Below are 13,649 nucleotides of genomic sequence, written 5' to 3'. Positions count from 1 at the left end.
TTTCATACTTTGCAACATATGCCCCTACGACAAATACAAACACACATTAATGCACAACATCTAAATAAAACCTCTTCCAGCGCAGACGCCCGAGAAAGGGGTTCTTTTGCATCTTACAGTCCACTAGCTGGCTTGATTTGGGTGGGTCAAGGGCTGAAGTACAATTGTAGACACATGGGTAACTGACAGGTCTGTTGGGTAGGGAGATCACTACGTGAAACCACTTTGACGCTATCTACAGCTGACAGTGAGACAGCGAGGGATAGTGTGTTCCATCAGTGGGGTCTCACCCACGCCAACCTGGGGTTGTGTGCTCTCAGGCAAAGTACATGGTGCGCAAGGTGTCCTGGTGGATCTGAACGGCCTTGGCCAAGGCCTGTTGGTCACGCCCATTACTCTGGCCTGATGTATGACTGCCCTCGGCACTGAAACAGCAAAATAAAATAAAATTACAGAAGGGTAAAAACAGTTAGGGTTTTCTTCAACATTTCAATTAGGTTCGATCATACACTGAATAAAAGAAATGGCTGTAGCCAGGCATTTCTGCTGTCTCCATCTTGGTTCGTTGGAGCCAGACGTGAACTTAAACAGACGAGACGGTGGAGCTGGGGAGGAGCGAACAGTGAATCCCACTGAGAACCTGAGGACATCATTTACCGACCTATACCAGCAACCTAACTGCACCTGACTCCTGGCTACTTTGTGCAAAGTCGCTTAAAGATGCATCCGGAATTCACGTTAATTGTGAAATTAAATTGGGATGCTAATTTTGGCTAGCCAAAAATGACTCTTTAGAGTGTCTGTAATACAACTAAACACTGAACAAGACATGTTTAGGCAAACAAAATATATCAATCAACTTTTATAAAGTAAAAACACACTGTGAAAGGGTCGAAGTTCAAAGACGAAAACAGGTAGCATGTCCTAAAACATACCTGCTTTGTCGTCTATTTTACTCTAAGAAGGATCATAATGTACAAAATGAACATCACGCTGTACTGAAGAAAACTCAAAACTAGTGTCTTGAGAACATACACTCATTATGAAAATGTTTACTGAGGTAATAAATCAAGGGAGAATTGGGGTCATTTTCTCCGACTATACAATCTGACTTCTTTTTGCAACCAGTGGAGTCGCCCCCTGCTGACAATTAGAAAGAATACAGGTTTAAGGCACTTCTGCATTGGCCTCACTTTTCAAACCCAGAGGCTACGTCTACTTCTTTTATACAGTCTATGGTTTTAGTTTAGCAGAATAAATGTACACAAGGCTGCTCCAAAGGGTAGTAGACACAGCTTACCTGTCGTGCTCTTTGTCCACCAAGTGATAGCGGGCCCGGAAAGCCACCAAATGGGCGTAGTAAGCTGGTGCTGGGATGGAAACTGACCGGGTGCAGCGCACATAGGTGTGACATAGCTGGTAGGTGAGGACCTGCAGTTCATCTGAAGAGAAGTGGTTGTCGTCCCAGAGCACGTGGTAATGAGACGGCCGGCTGGTACCCTTCAAGGAGTGATCATGGATGACAACCGTTACTTTGTGAACACCAGGTGAAACACTGCCCGCACCATGAAAAGACTTATGTTGTTGGCTAATTTAGCTGATGATCCATTTGTTTTTCATGCATAGTCGAAAACTAAGAAAATCTATTAAATTTGCCCCCCTATTTTTTTTTCAATTCAGTTCTTACCTGAATGCCAGCGTGACTGCAAAGGTAGAAGTCAAATTCTGACGGGTGAGTGATTTTGGTGTCCACTGTGGTCCCTGCAGGAATGTTGCCACTCTTCCCAACCTGAAAAAAAATCCACACAACAATGCAATAGTGAGTTAGGATGGTACCCATACATGTTAGGATATCAACCTTGAGCTGGCTTGGTGCTATCTGTGCATGCCGAACATCTTTTCCTACTGTTGGTTTACTTCAAGAAGGTGCATCACTTTGTTCTCAAACTTTCATTATTTTTTAAGTTGGTTACAAAACTGACAAAAATCCCTCCCCTACCGATACAATACAATACATACTGGAGACAATACTAGGAGACAATACAATACATACTGACCCTCTCATTTCTGTCCATACAGAAGAGTCTTGTGTGATGTCTCTTCTGCACGACCACAAAGGTGATACCAGGCTGGTAGTCCTTCTCTAGTTTTATGCAGGCCTCACGGATCGCGAGCAGCTCATGCTGAAGGACCTGTACCTCAAAAGACATTAAATTTGAACAGGAAAAAGTTGTATAGATGATGAGAAAAACACATCAACTACATAGGCATAAACACAGAAAACATTAACACTGAGCTCTGATTAAGTGCCTCAAAATAAGTCTATCCTTTCTGGTTTTCCATTGTTTATTCTGCATCATTTCTGGTATGTGTATCACCTGGTTGAACTGGCCCTCAGAGATGCCATCACGGTAGTAGATGATTCTGGTGGGCTTGAAGCGGGTGGACTTGTAGAACTGGATGAGCAGCTCCCTCACCATGGTGGCCAGGTCCTGGATGATGTCCTGGCGGTGCTGCTGCACCCGCACTGTGGCACAGTATCTGCTGGGGTGGGCATCCATACTACCAACGACCTGAGAAGGATATACAGCTTAGTATCAAAAGAAATAGTAAAATGTTTAACATCAAAGTGTGGATGAAAAATAGAAAAACTCTTCATATGCCTTACTGAATTAAGTGTTTTTTTTGGGTTGAAGAACTAATTGGTCTTACGTGGCGGAGCAAGTGCTGTATCACATGTTCCGGTTTGGGAGTGGGTTTTGAAAATCAAACCCATGCAGGACTCTGAATTGAAGGAGTAGACCAGCAACTCCCATGTATTGAGAGGTATAATTACTGTTTTTCAGGAGCATTAATGACAGCAATTTAACGACTTCGGTTCCCCATCAGCAATGGGTGTCTGCAGCAAGGTAAAGCGATAACGTGGGCCTTTTTAAAGGTGGCTAAATTACATTGTTTTTTACATTTTGCTGCTGCCCCCGTCGATAGCAGTACACTGCTTAGCTTCTGTGGTGGTACTCCTGCCTGCTTCCTAAACTGGGGGCATGCCACCCACCACCTACTGTAGGCAATAAAGTGTCACAGGAATGTCCTAAAACCAAGAAATGAGTTAGCATTTTAGCACTCCTGGTTCCCTTGTCTTGAAGTCAATGGATTTTTTCAATAGGGTTTTTGGTTTGGCGCCGAAAGTCTGCGGTTAACACAAAATTCAGAGACTTTCACGTTTTGTTCCAAGACATAAAATTTGTCAATAAATACCCAACTTGTGAATGTCGAAGCTTTTATGTGTCTTTAAAAAGGCGGTTGCAAACAAGCGGCTAAATGAGACTACAGAATGTCATCACGGCAAACACAGCTTCACAGCCTTGTTGTGGTGGCGACGCTCAGTCATGCAACTGTCATGTAGTTTGTTCAAAGCCCAACATTAGATTTTTACCTCTGGCGACTGTAGTTAGGCTCCAAAAATCAGAAAAAGTCGTGTTCATTTGTGAAGATTATCTTTCCGAGCAAAACATGTAAGTATAATTTTTATCACAGAGCTTATTTTCTGTGGCTAACAGAAATACACCACCCCTGGAGCACTTCACACATGTGACTATGGATAAGTATCTCACACAAGCCCACTTTGAAAAATCCAAACTATCCCTTTAAGAGCTGCAGAGATGGTTGTTGATTCTCTGCGATGTCAGCACTTACATCACACCCCTTTTAACTATCTTGTGAAGGGCAGATGGCCATGTTGTGTTGTGTGATGTGGTGTTACTTACAGCAGCAATGGAAGGTTTCTTTCCATCTCCTGCAGGCGGATGAGTCACATCTGCACCAAGGAAGATCACTGGCTGCTGGAAGACCAACGGTCTGGAACAAGAAAACAGAGTGTAGACGCTTGAAATTCAGCACAAAATATTAGATTTTCCAATTTAGGATAAAAGTTGATGGGTGTTTCATTTTAAAGATACACACATGATTAATTTCAGAATTTTATTACTGGTATCTTCACTGACCTGCCCTGCGGGAGGAGGATATTATTGACACCGCCCAGCTTGACATTGATCTTGAGACAGAGGTTGGAGAGGGTCTGAGGTGTTGTCTTTTGAACATTCTTCACCTGCACACACTGCGTGGCCATGCCAAGTACTGTGTCCCCAACACGTTTCACCTCAGCTGCAACACACATCAGAACAATGAGGAGATATCAACGGATTAAACATGTACGAATAGGACGGGAAAGGGTGTTAAAATGACAGAATGAATTTGGAAGCGAATAGTAGAGCGGGTAGGAAGAATCAGAGAGAATGTGGTTATTTCCTAAAGTAGAAACAGAAGCAGTGAAACTTGCTCAGCAGGCATGTTCGGAGACATCAGACCAACTGCCCGAGCTTCAAGTTTAACTCTTTCTAATCACACAAATCCTCACAGATTTGGGAAAGTGTTTTAAGCAATGCCTCGCCACTGCAAAAAACCTTTCGTTTAAACAGCTAGAGTCTTTGATGTCAGTTAGTGTGACACTTCTGCTTTAACAGCAGTTTACAAGATGTTGAGTACGGTCAGTCAGGATTTCACTTGACACAAACTGATTGCTCGGGCTTAAAAGATCAATGTCCTGGATGCCTCTTATGTCTGCTGCAGGAATATAAATCATGCAGCACTGACTTTAACAGCAACAGACTATATGAGTGGATCCCTCACCGTAGACGGGCGTCTTTCCCGGTAGGATGACGACCACCAGCTGGAGGCCCTGGTAGGTGTACTTCAGGTGCCTGAACATGGGCTCCACGCTGTCTGCTCCCTGGGCATACTTACAGAAGCAAGGCTGACCCTGGATGGGCATCCCTGCATCCCGAGAGATCTTCCTCAGCTGATCTGTGAATGCTCTGAGACAGAAGAGGAACTTCTTTATTCACAGCTTGGTGAGGTTTAGTGATTCAGGTTGCAAGAGAAAAAAATGGCAAGCAAGAAAAAGTCCAAGTCCAGAGGTGACATTTTTAAAACTTTTGGGGTGAATTGTCCCTTTAAACTTTTATTTTAACCAAACAAGACCGTATATGTTAAATAAGGATATTAGATTTACTCTGAACTGCAACATATCTGAAAAGAACAAACCCAGATACAGTGGAGCCTTTAAGTCTTCACATGCTATCCATTCTATCAAACACATCAACACTGGCATAAAGCTTGAGACAAACCCTATAAAAGTCACAAATGGAAATGACAAAACCTTGCAGAAGCATTGCAAGTGAGTGGCACAGCTGTACGTAATCAGCATGCACTCTGACGCCCCTGTGGAGCTAAAATACCTCTGTCCTCATGGGGGCAATACAGTGAAAGACTCTGTGAGCTGTGCTGTCATGACAGTTGTGAAAGACCCAACTGAGGAACAAATCAAATAAGACAGCTTTGTGCTGTTTCTTCGCTCCCGACTGCAGCATTTGAAACTCCAGCTCGTGGCTCAATGTATCCTTGTGTTTGTGCACTTCCATAGGATGTGTTCCAGGCCCTACTTTATGCCCGTCCATCATGAGCTGCCTGCCACCAGAACTGACACGAGACACATGTACAATGAAATGCAATACGTGCACTTTATGTACGTCACTTACTTGAGCAGAAGTTCAGTGCACTGTCTCTGTGGTGCAAAGCAGGCGATGGCCCACACTTTGATTTCAATGCCGGTGTGGAACTGCTTGTTCCTCATGTCCCATACTCCCTGGATTGGTGTGGCTATTGCTTTGTTCTGCAAGTTGTAATGACAGCAGCCTTATTAGTGCTTGTCACTGTACACAAGATTAAAGTATTCCAATAAAACTTAATAATAACAATGAATTAATTGAGTTGCAGCTACATGCACGAAGAGCACAGGCCACAATCAACACATCCAAGCTGGTGATCAACGTACCCTGCCTCCGTACAGAATGGAAGGTGCTTGTAGGACACGGCCATTCACTTCTGTCATCTCATCCCTCACCATCACTCCAAATTCACGAACGTAAGGGTCAGTGTTGAAGTTGGCACTTCTCATCTGATAAACAAACAAAGCACGGCAGTTGAAATACATGTGATTGTCATCTGAATTCCTGCAAATTTAACAGTTAAGATCTCAGTTAAGAATCTTCTTAAAATATAGTCATGATAAAAAAAGGAAAATGCAACAATTGTTGTTTATTTTTTACATATACATGTTTATTTCTCACAAAAATCAACAATTAAATCATCAAATCATCAAATTAGCCCAACTTTCTGAGCAGCATTTTCAATGTGTTGCTGAGGCAGTGCTGGTGTGAGTCTACACGCAGTAGGTACTGTATCTATGTCACTGTTATGACTGAAAACTATGGTAGGTTGCCAGGGTACCAGCCAATTTATGACCACTGTCATGAGCACTCCAGCAGCCAATCAGCAAACACCACTGAGCCTGTGCTTGGCATCAAACTGAAAAACTTGGCAACACAGGCAGACACTTTTTCTTATCTCACCAAACAGTCAACTAAAACATATTTTTGAGGGAAAAAAAAGTCAAGACAGGCCATGCAGTCATTATTACTGATATCGTTTTATTAAATATCCAATAGCCTTAGAAATAAATAAATGTGTATTTAACTCGCAAGCTCACAAAAAATGGGCACATATGCAACCATTTTAGTTTGCAGTCTAGAGCCATGGCTGCTACCAATTTCAATTTTCTTGCCTCCTGAGTCCTGACTTATTATTGGATCATTGTGTATTCGACACACAACTGAGCATTCAGTAAACATTGATTTTACAACTTACCAATTTACTAATCTCGTCCTGACGGTCTGGTGCTGATCGGGCTGTGGCACGAATCATAGTGGAGGTCTGATTGTCTGTCAGCTTTTTGATGCAGCGCTGTCCTGCCACTATATTACACACCTACAGAGAACACACGTGAAAACAAACAAGTTCAGAGGAAAATCAAAAGTGAATCTGTAATTTTTCAAAAAGCAAATAAGCTCATGAAATCAGTGATGCTTACCTCTAGAGGTAGGTAGGTGTGCTTCTGCTCCTGTCCCACCTGTAGACACGGGAGGTGGGGGTATCTCAGGATGAGCTTGTACTTGTCTTTGAAGTACTGTGCTACTGTGCATTCAATAGTTTGGCCATTCTCCTGCTGCAGGGGGAACCTGAGGGAAGCACATACCAGAAAGATACAGCTGATCCTTACATACACAGGGCATTTTTTAACCACACAGTCCGACACTGGACGCTGACTAAACAAGAATAATCTTCTGAGCTGTTCAATGGGTTTCATATAAAGACCTGGTTCAAATGTACATTTAACTCAGTAGGTGGGGAAAAATAAAACGTGGCAGAACTTTACACCAGTCTATCCCAATTTTAAGCATTACCAAGCATCCAGATGACTTGCATCTGGAGCAACATGTCATGTTTTGTAAGTTTAATACATAGTGTCTCTATGGCAGTGGAGGAATGCTTTTCTATCCCAGTGTGCATTATGTTACACAGTGCTTGACTGCAGATTATGTACTTCAGCAACAGTACAATTACCATGAATGAAAAGTAGATGGAAGAGCTTTCTTACGTTTGGTGGCTGGCTGGTCTCCTGGTCACGTTGCACACTCTGTACTTCCTCTTCATCTGCCCACAGTGAGTGATCTCCACCTTCAGGCCTGGACGGAGGAATCACAATGAAGGACAATAGAATTTAGACAGAACCCACAAACACAGACAGATGCTATAGGTCATAACTAATAAGTGACAAATATTTTAACTGTTCAAGTACAGATATCGAGGTTTAGAATAAAAAGTTTCTTATCTTGCGTGACTCTAAACTGACAATTGAATCAGGTATAACATTCAAATCATAAAAAACATTATAAACTGAATTAAGTCTCATCATTTCCCACCCTTATTGTAAATGCATTTCACTGAGAAATAACCCAAAATAAAAACTTCAACATCTCGTTTTTTTTCCTGAGAGTCAATGTCTTTTTTCATTTGTTTCCAATGAGGAGACTGCTGCCTAGAGTGCAGCTGCTGCACCCAGCACCCAGTTTTTGTGCGACCACTCCAAGTAGTCCTAGATGAAAATCTCTTAACATTAAAGAAAGGGGCTGGTGTCTGTCACTGTTGCTCCTTCACTGTCTATCGCGAACTGTATGTCAGAAATGATCACAACCGGGACAGAAAAGCCCAGCTGTGGGGGCAGACTGGCCACACCGTATGTTGCTGGTGAGTGTTGTGCTTTTATAAATGTATGGGCTGTGTAGTCAACCTTTGGTCGATGTAGTGTTACCTTGGCGACCAAGCTAATGTTGATGTAAAGATATTTTAGCCACAGACACAAAACCAATGTGCAGCACCCCATAAAAAAGCACTGAAGTGCCTTTTTATTCAAGCGTTAGAATGAAGCACTCCCCGGCGCCCTGCCACAGCTTTCCTGCCAAAGAAGACTGCTAAGTGGACACACCACCTAATTGACAAAGACTTCAATAACCACTACTAAGTGAGCTCCTAAGCTTTACTTACCTTTGATTTCCTTTGTAAATTTCACTCGCTGAGAGTCTGTCAAGGGCTTCTGTTGTTCTTCGATGCTTTTGAAATCCAAGACCTCGCACATGAACTCAATTACAGGCTGGGCTTTGTAGAACGCAGTGGCAGAGACTGCAAACAAAACAAGCACACAGAGGTGAGATTCACATCAACAAATCCACTTCATGTGACTCTTGTACAATCAGCGTGAAAGTTACCGTCGATGTTGAGCATCATTTTCCAAAGGGAAGGTCTGACGGACTGGTGGAAGCCAAACCACACCTCTCTGCCACCACCGAGGGGGTTCGAACATCCCTCTGAGGGAGTGAAGAAAGAGCGGCCCACCGGGGTATACCTATAACAGAGGACAGCTGGTTGTGAAATTTCATTGACATGTTCTGAGAAACAGAAGCTATTCAACAAGCTGGTTAAGAGGGGAAAAAAGATGGTCAAATAGAAGTTTCAAGTCTTAAGTCTCTACAATTTGATTGTCTCACCACACTGAAACAAACGTAACCAACTCTCTGCCACTCTCAATAATATAAAGTATATCCAGTTGTAATTAGTCCTAAAACATCTGCCATAGTCACTGGACAACAGGCATACAGCTGGCCATGTATTTATAACCATAACCTGTAAGGACAATCAATCATCCATCAATGAATCAATGTTCAGTAATAAAAGCAACCCACCTCATAGAGGGCAAATGTCTCATGACCACATCCAAGGCTTGGACGGTCTCAAAGGGGACGCTGGGTAGCCGCCCTGATAGTGCCTCGTGCAGCGCTTGCAGGCTAACGCAGGACACCCACTTGATGGATACTTTGAAGCTGCGGTCTTTGCCTTCGCCAGGAATCGTTACCTCCAGCTCCACCTGTGTGGTGGACGGGCAAGGAAAAAAGAGAATAAGGCCATGCTGCAAGTGTTTATTCAGTTTCTCTAACAGTATATTGTTGCAGGTTGTGCTGAAATGTACGTACTTTGTCTCTGCCTATGGGCAAAGGCATGGCAGTGTAGAGATTCTTCCTCCCGTCATACACTGGCTTTCGATCACCGAATATTTGCGTTTTAAAGTGCTGGACCATGTGCTCCACGATTTCACTGAGAACAAAATGAAACAAATGAATTACACTCAAACAACTGATCTAGCACACGCCAGGGGCTGCGGATGACGTATACATGTATACATACCGGTTGACCCTCCTGGGGCATTTCTCAGGCTTGATGTCAATGTCATAATGGTAGACCTCCAGTTTGGGGATTTCCATCTCGAAGAAGTTGGCCTGGAGCTTGATTGTCCTGCCCATGGTGCCAAAGTCTGGCCGTGATGGTGGCTTGAACACATATTCTGGCACGGGGGAAGATGGCGGGTCTGAAACATCGGGGTCAAAAGACGGAAAGAGGCAAATTGCACAATTAAAATCCTATTATGCAGACATCAGAAATTTCCCACGCTCTTAAAATCCCAATTAGTATTTTTGGATCACGCAGATATGGTATGTGCACATATATAACTTTACAGGGTCACTTACAGACAAAAGTATGCACTGTGTGTTTCTCAACTGATCACAATGGGAAATAAAAGTTCAGAAAACATCATCAGCATCAGAAAACATTAGAGTGAGCAATGTCCTTATTCACACAGGTCAACTAAAGATGCAAATTTCTTCTTTTTAATAGTTACCTTTCACAAAAACTATTTAAGACATGCCTCAACCAGTTCTGCACAACCTGTTCAGCCATGTGAACTAATAATACATGTGGTAGGTCATCAAATTTGTGATGATGAGACAAACCCAAACTTGACACACACTACTGCGGGATACCATAGCCTATAATGTTTTCAAAAAATGGCAATCGTAATCACAGATTCGACTGAGTGGTTACTACTAGATCTGAGGTGTACATTTTTGGCCTTCTATAGCAAATTTGTAATCGTGAGACTTAAAGGGCATCTTCTTGGTGAAGGCTGTCCACAGTGGACTGAATAACTCAGCAGGCAATTGGGTCAAACCCACATATCTGCCAGGAATTTTCATTTCTCGAGAGCTCTTTTCTCGTGACACCTTAACATGAACCCTTCCTTCATCCTGTTGGAAAAACACACCACTTGCTGGGCAGTCTCGATCTTTCTTTCCCATTTAATAAAAGGAAAATGACAGTTGTCAAAGTTCTAATTTATCTGCTGAAAATAATTTCTGACACTGAGGTGAGATGTGAACGTGCTGTTACAGAATCAGTCTCCTTTTACATCTGCAGCACCTTGCTTCATTAATGGTTCTAAAGTTTCAGAAATATTAAGAGTCTGTGAGTCAAGTTATCATCTATTACCACCGCATAGTTCAGATCAAGGCGGACACACTTGATTCTTTGAATATATATTCCGAATGAGTATCTCCCAGTGACTACTGAGCTTGTGAGTTGGCAGGCATTTAGGTGTGAGTGTTTGGACCGTCCCATCTCCAAATCAGAACCAGTCTGTTCAGATTTTTAAAGGTGTTGTCGTCTATACTGTGTATTATCCTGGAGGAGATACACTTCAGCTGTCATCACCAGAGGACAGGCTGAGCCAAGACGCTCTACATGTGCAACTTCAGATATTACAGTGAGACTGTCAGGGCTCACTCTGCAGTCCCCTCAGTGCCTTATCTTTGTGCTTCAGCTCTGTTCATTCAAACAAAATAACACGCATTAAACTGGGTAATATATGGTGGCTATTATTGAATAACCTTTAGCGTGTGAAAGTGCGTTGTCATTCAGAGCACAAAGTGAGGTGCATTCAGAGGAAATTGACTATCTAGACTGACATTGTCTTCTTTAGACTCTCACCTACAGCGTCAAATGACATTTGTCCCATTTCCTGGACTATTTTATAATTTAGTAAGAGGGTTAAATCGTGCTTCAGATGAGTACACACAAAGCATGATGTTGCCACTTGCACTGCACCAATGCCGGGACCAGTTTAAGGCTTGAAAGCCCGAATATGGGAGAAACTTACCAGAGCTTATTGACCCAGAGGAACGGGGTCCCTCTTGCATCTCGGTGGCTACAGAGGACAGAAACTAATGTTATAAATGCACAACAATCCCCTTGATATGATATGCACTTCACTTGAGTATATACAGTGGTGAAAATCTACATTAGAGTTAGAAAGGTTTACAGCTTAGCAGGTTAAAACGAACTTTTTTGACAGTAGAAAGTGGCAAGAAGAGGCAAAGTACAGACTGTTTCATTGCTAACACTTGCTTCATCTCAGCATGTCCCGCTCTCTTATCACTTCCACAACACCGTCGTCCACCGTCGTCCACAATCAAGGGTGACTTTCTCAAAACTCTTATCAACGTGCACACAGAGGGAATCGTGCAAGCTGGCAATCTAACTCTACTGGAGCCACCCTTTCTCCTGGAAATTGCCTAACACTACACACCAGTTCGACTGGTCATATTAGTGCGTACACTGACCACCCTCTCCACCGCCTACTGGACAGACGGCGGAGCTCTTTGACTAAAGACAGCTTCAGATACAGGAAATCTGGCAATAACTGTACAACACCTCACCATGGTATAGCATCAGCATTATAGTTTCTGTCCCAACTATACTGTTTTGCATTTCAGTAGCCCTGCACACGGCAAATTTGCACATCGCCATCTTCCACTCTACCTCATTGCATTCTTAAAACTAAAAATTCAACATGTTTGCACACTTGTTTTATGTCTATAAACAGGTAGTATGTCATCTTATGGATATATGTGTGCTATAGTATATTCTGTAGATAGTCTATAAATACGTGTCTAATTCTTACAGATTATGCTGTGCTTTATTTCTATACTGACACATATGTTCTCTCTGCTCCTGTGATATGCGTATCACTGTGTTTTACAGCTTCTGTGCAATGCTTTAATAACTTCCTGCTTCAACAAAAGAATTTGGATCAATAAATTACATCTATCTATCTATTTTAGTAGCACAAAAAGAGCAGGGGTGCCTTCTGCAACACTGTGAACAAACCATGAAACAATCACTACATTTTAAAGTACTACAACACAGTGTTGCTTTTGTTTGTACAGTTTGTAACTCAGGATTAAACGTATGTGAATTGTAAATATGAACCATAATTAGTTTACTTGCCAAATGAGTTCACTGCTACACTTTCTGGACATAACCTCAGTCCAAATGCATGCCTGCTCCTCGTCTACCCTTTACACGTTCAATGTCATTAAACCCGGGCTACATCGAGCGATTTAAGACATGTATATCGTGGGCAAAAGCGATGCAACATAACTCAGATCACCAAATCTAAGTTGGAGACTGTTAGCTGACCATAGCTAAGATTGGTGATGAGATTAGATAGCATGGTCGGCCGCTAAATATTGTTTTAACTCTGTATTTGGTGTTCAACTACGAGACACTCCGATCGATAATAGCTGTTTATACTTGTAGCATTTGTGAAGAAAATACACGACAATCGAGCCCACTTTGTGAAATTACATCGCGAGGCTAACTAACAACAAGTTCGTGAAACGAGGTACCGTTGAAGCTAACTTGGCTAACAGCAGCTTCTTGTTTTTGCACGCTAGCTAAGCTTGGCTCTACTACTAATGCCTCCACTTAAGACCGGGACGACATGTTCTTGATCAAAGGCTTTGTTGAGTTTCATACTAACTAGCTCAGTGAAACAGGAGTCGAGCCTGAGTTTCAGCGACAGAAATGTAGCGGCACAGTGTGTTATTTTCTTTCCTAGCTGCATCACTTAGCCGATGCTAATGTTAGCTGCACCACTTACCTCCAGCAGAGGAATACATTTTGTCGACTTTTTAAGCGTGTGTCGTGGACGTACAGATACTCCACTTTATCTGGGCCAAATTCCACCTAAACTCATGCGTGGTCGAAAAGTATTTCTATGTACAAGAGCGAGGGAGGAAGCCCAGTTCGGAAATAAAGATATTTAGTTAGCCAAGTGGTAAATATTTGGAGTCTCTCATCCTCGGCACGGCCCCATCCCCCCAACACACAAAACGGGAGCCGAGAGAAAAGATAGCACAGAAAAGACCCATGCAGGGCAAGAGGCTTCACTCCCAACTACTTCCGTCGTTGGCCACTTCCGGTAAAGCAGCCGAAACTTTTATTTTCATACTTTTTTTGTT

General features: G+C 42.7%; 1 protein-coding gene across 4 annotated transcripts; it reads right to left on the bottom strand.

Moving 5' to 3' along the window:
* ago2 (argonaute RISC catalytic component 2) lies at positions 1 to 13,515 on the bottom strand. 4 transcript variants are annotated; one of them, XM_033636520.2, is made up of 20 exons: positions 13,289 to 13,515; positions 11,504 to 11,551; positions 9,697 to 9,877; positions 9,486 to 9,606; positions 9,198 to 9,379; positions 8,724 to 8,860; positions 8,503 to 8,637; positions 7,556 to 7,643; positions 6,989 to 7,136; positions 6,766 to 6,885; positions 5,894 to 6,016; positions 5,598 to 5,731; positions 4,690 to 4,874; positions 4,005 to 4,164; positions 3,768 to 3,858; positions 2,379 to 2,573; positions 2,058 to 2,192; positions 1,688 to 1,789; positions 1,301 to 1,500; positions 1 to 425 (listed from the first exon to the last, which is right to left on the bottom strand). In XM_033636520.2, the coding sequence occupies exons 1-20, from the start codon at positions 13,305 to 13,307 to the stop codon at positions 317 to 319; spliced, it is 2,613 nt and encodes an 870-aa protein (XP_033492411.1). In that variant the 5' UTR covers positions 13,308 to 13,515; the 3' UTR covers positions 1 to 316. The 4 variants fall into 4 exon arrangements, with proteins under 4 accessions (XP_033492411.1, XP_078031692.1, XP_078031690.1 ...); XM_078175566.1 differs by having other exon boundaries at positions 2,058 to 2,198; positions 13,289 to 13,513; XM_078175564.1 differs by having other exon boundaries at positions 2,058 to 2,198; positions 9,697 to 9,894; positions 11,506 to 11,551; positions 13,289 to 13,447.
* Between the last annotated feature and the right edge of the window lie 134 nt (positions 13,516 to 13,649).

This window comes from Epinephelus lanceolatus, chromosome 16 (assembly GCF_041903045.1).
Source record: "Epinephelus lanceolatus isolate andai-2023 chromosome 16, ASM4190304v1, whole genome shotgun sequence".
Classification (NCBI taxonomy): domain Eukaryota; kingdom Metazoa; phylum Chordata; class Actinopteri; order Perciformes; family Serranidae; genus Epinephelus; species Epinephelus lanceolatus.
Note: the sequence above shows the minus strand (reverse complement) of the source record. Positions and strands in the feature narration are given on the sequence as shown.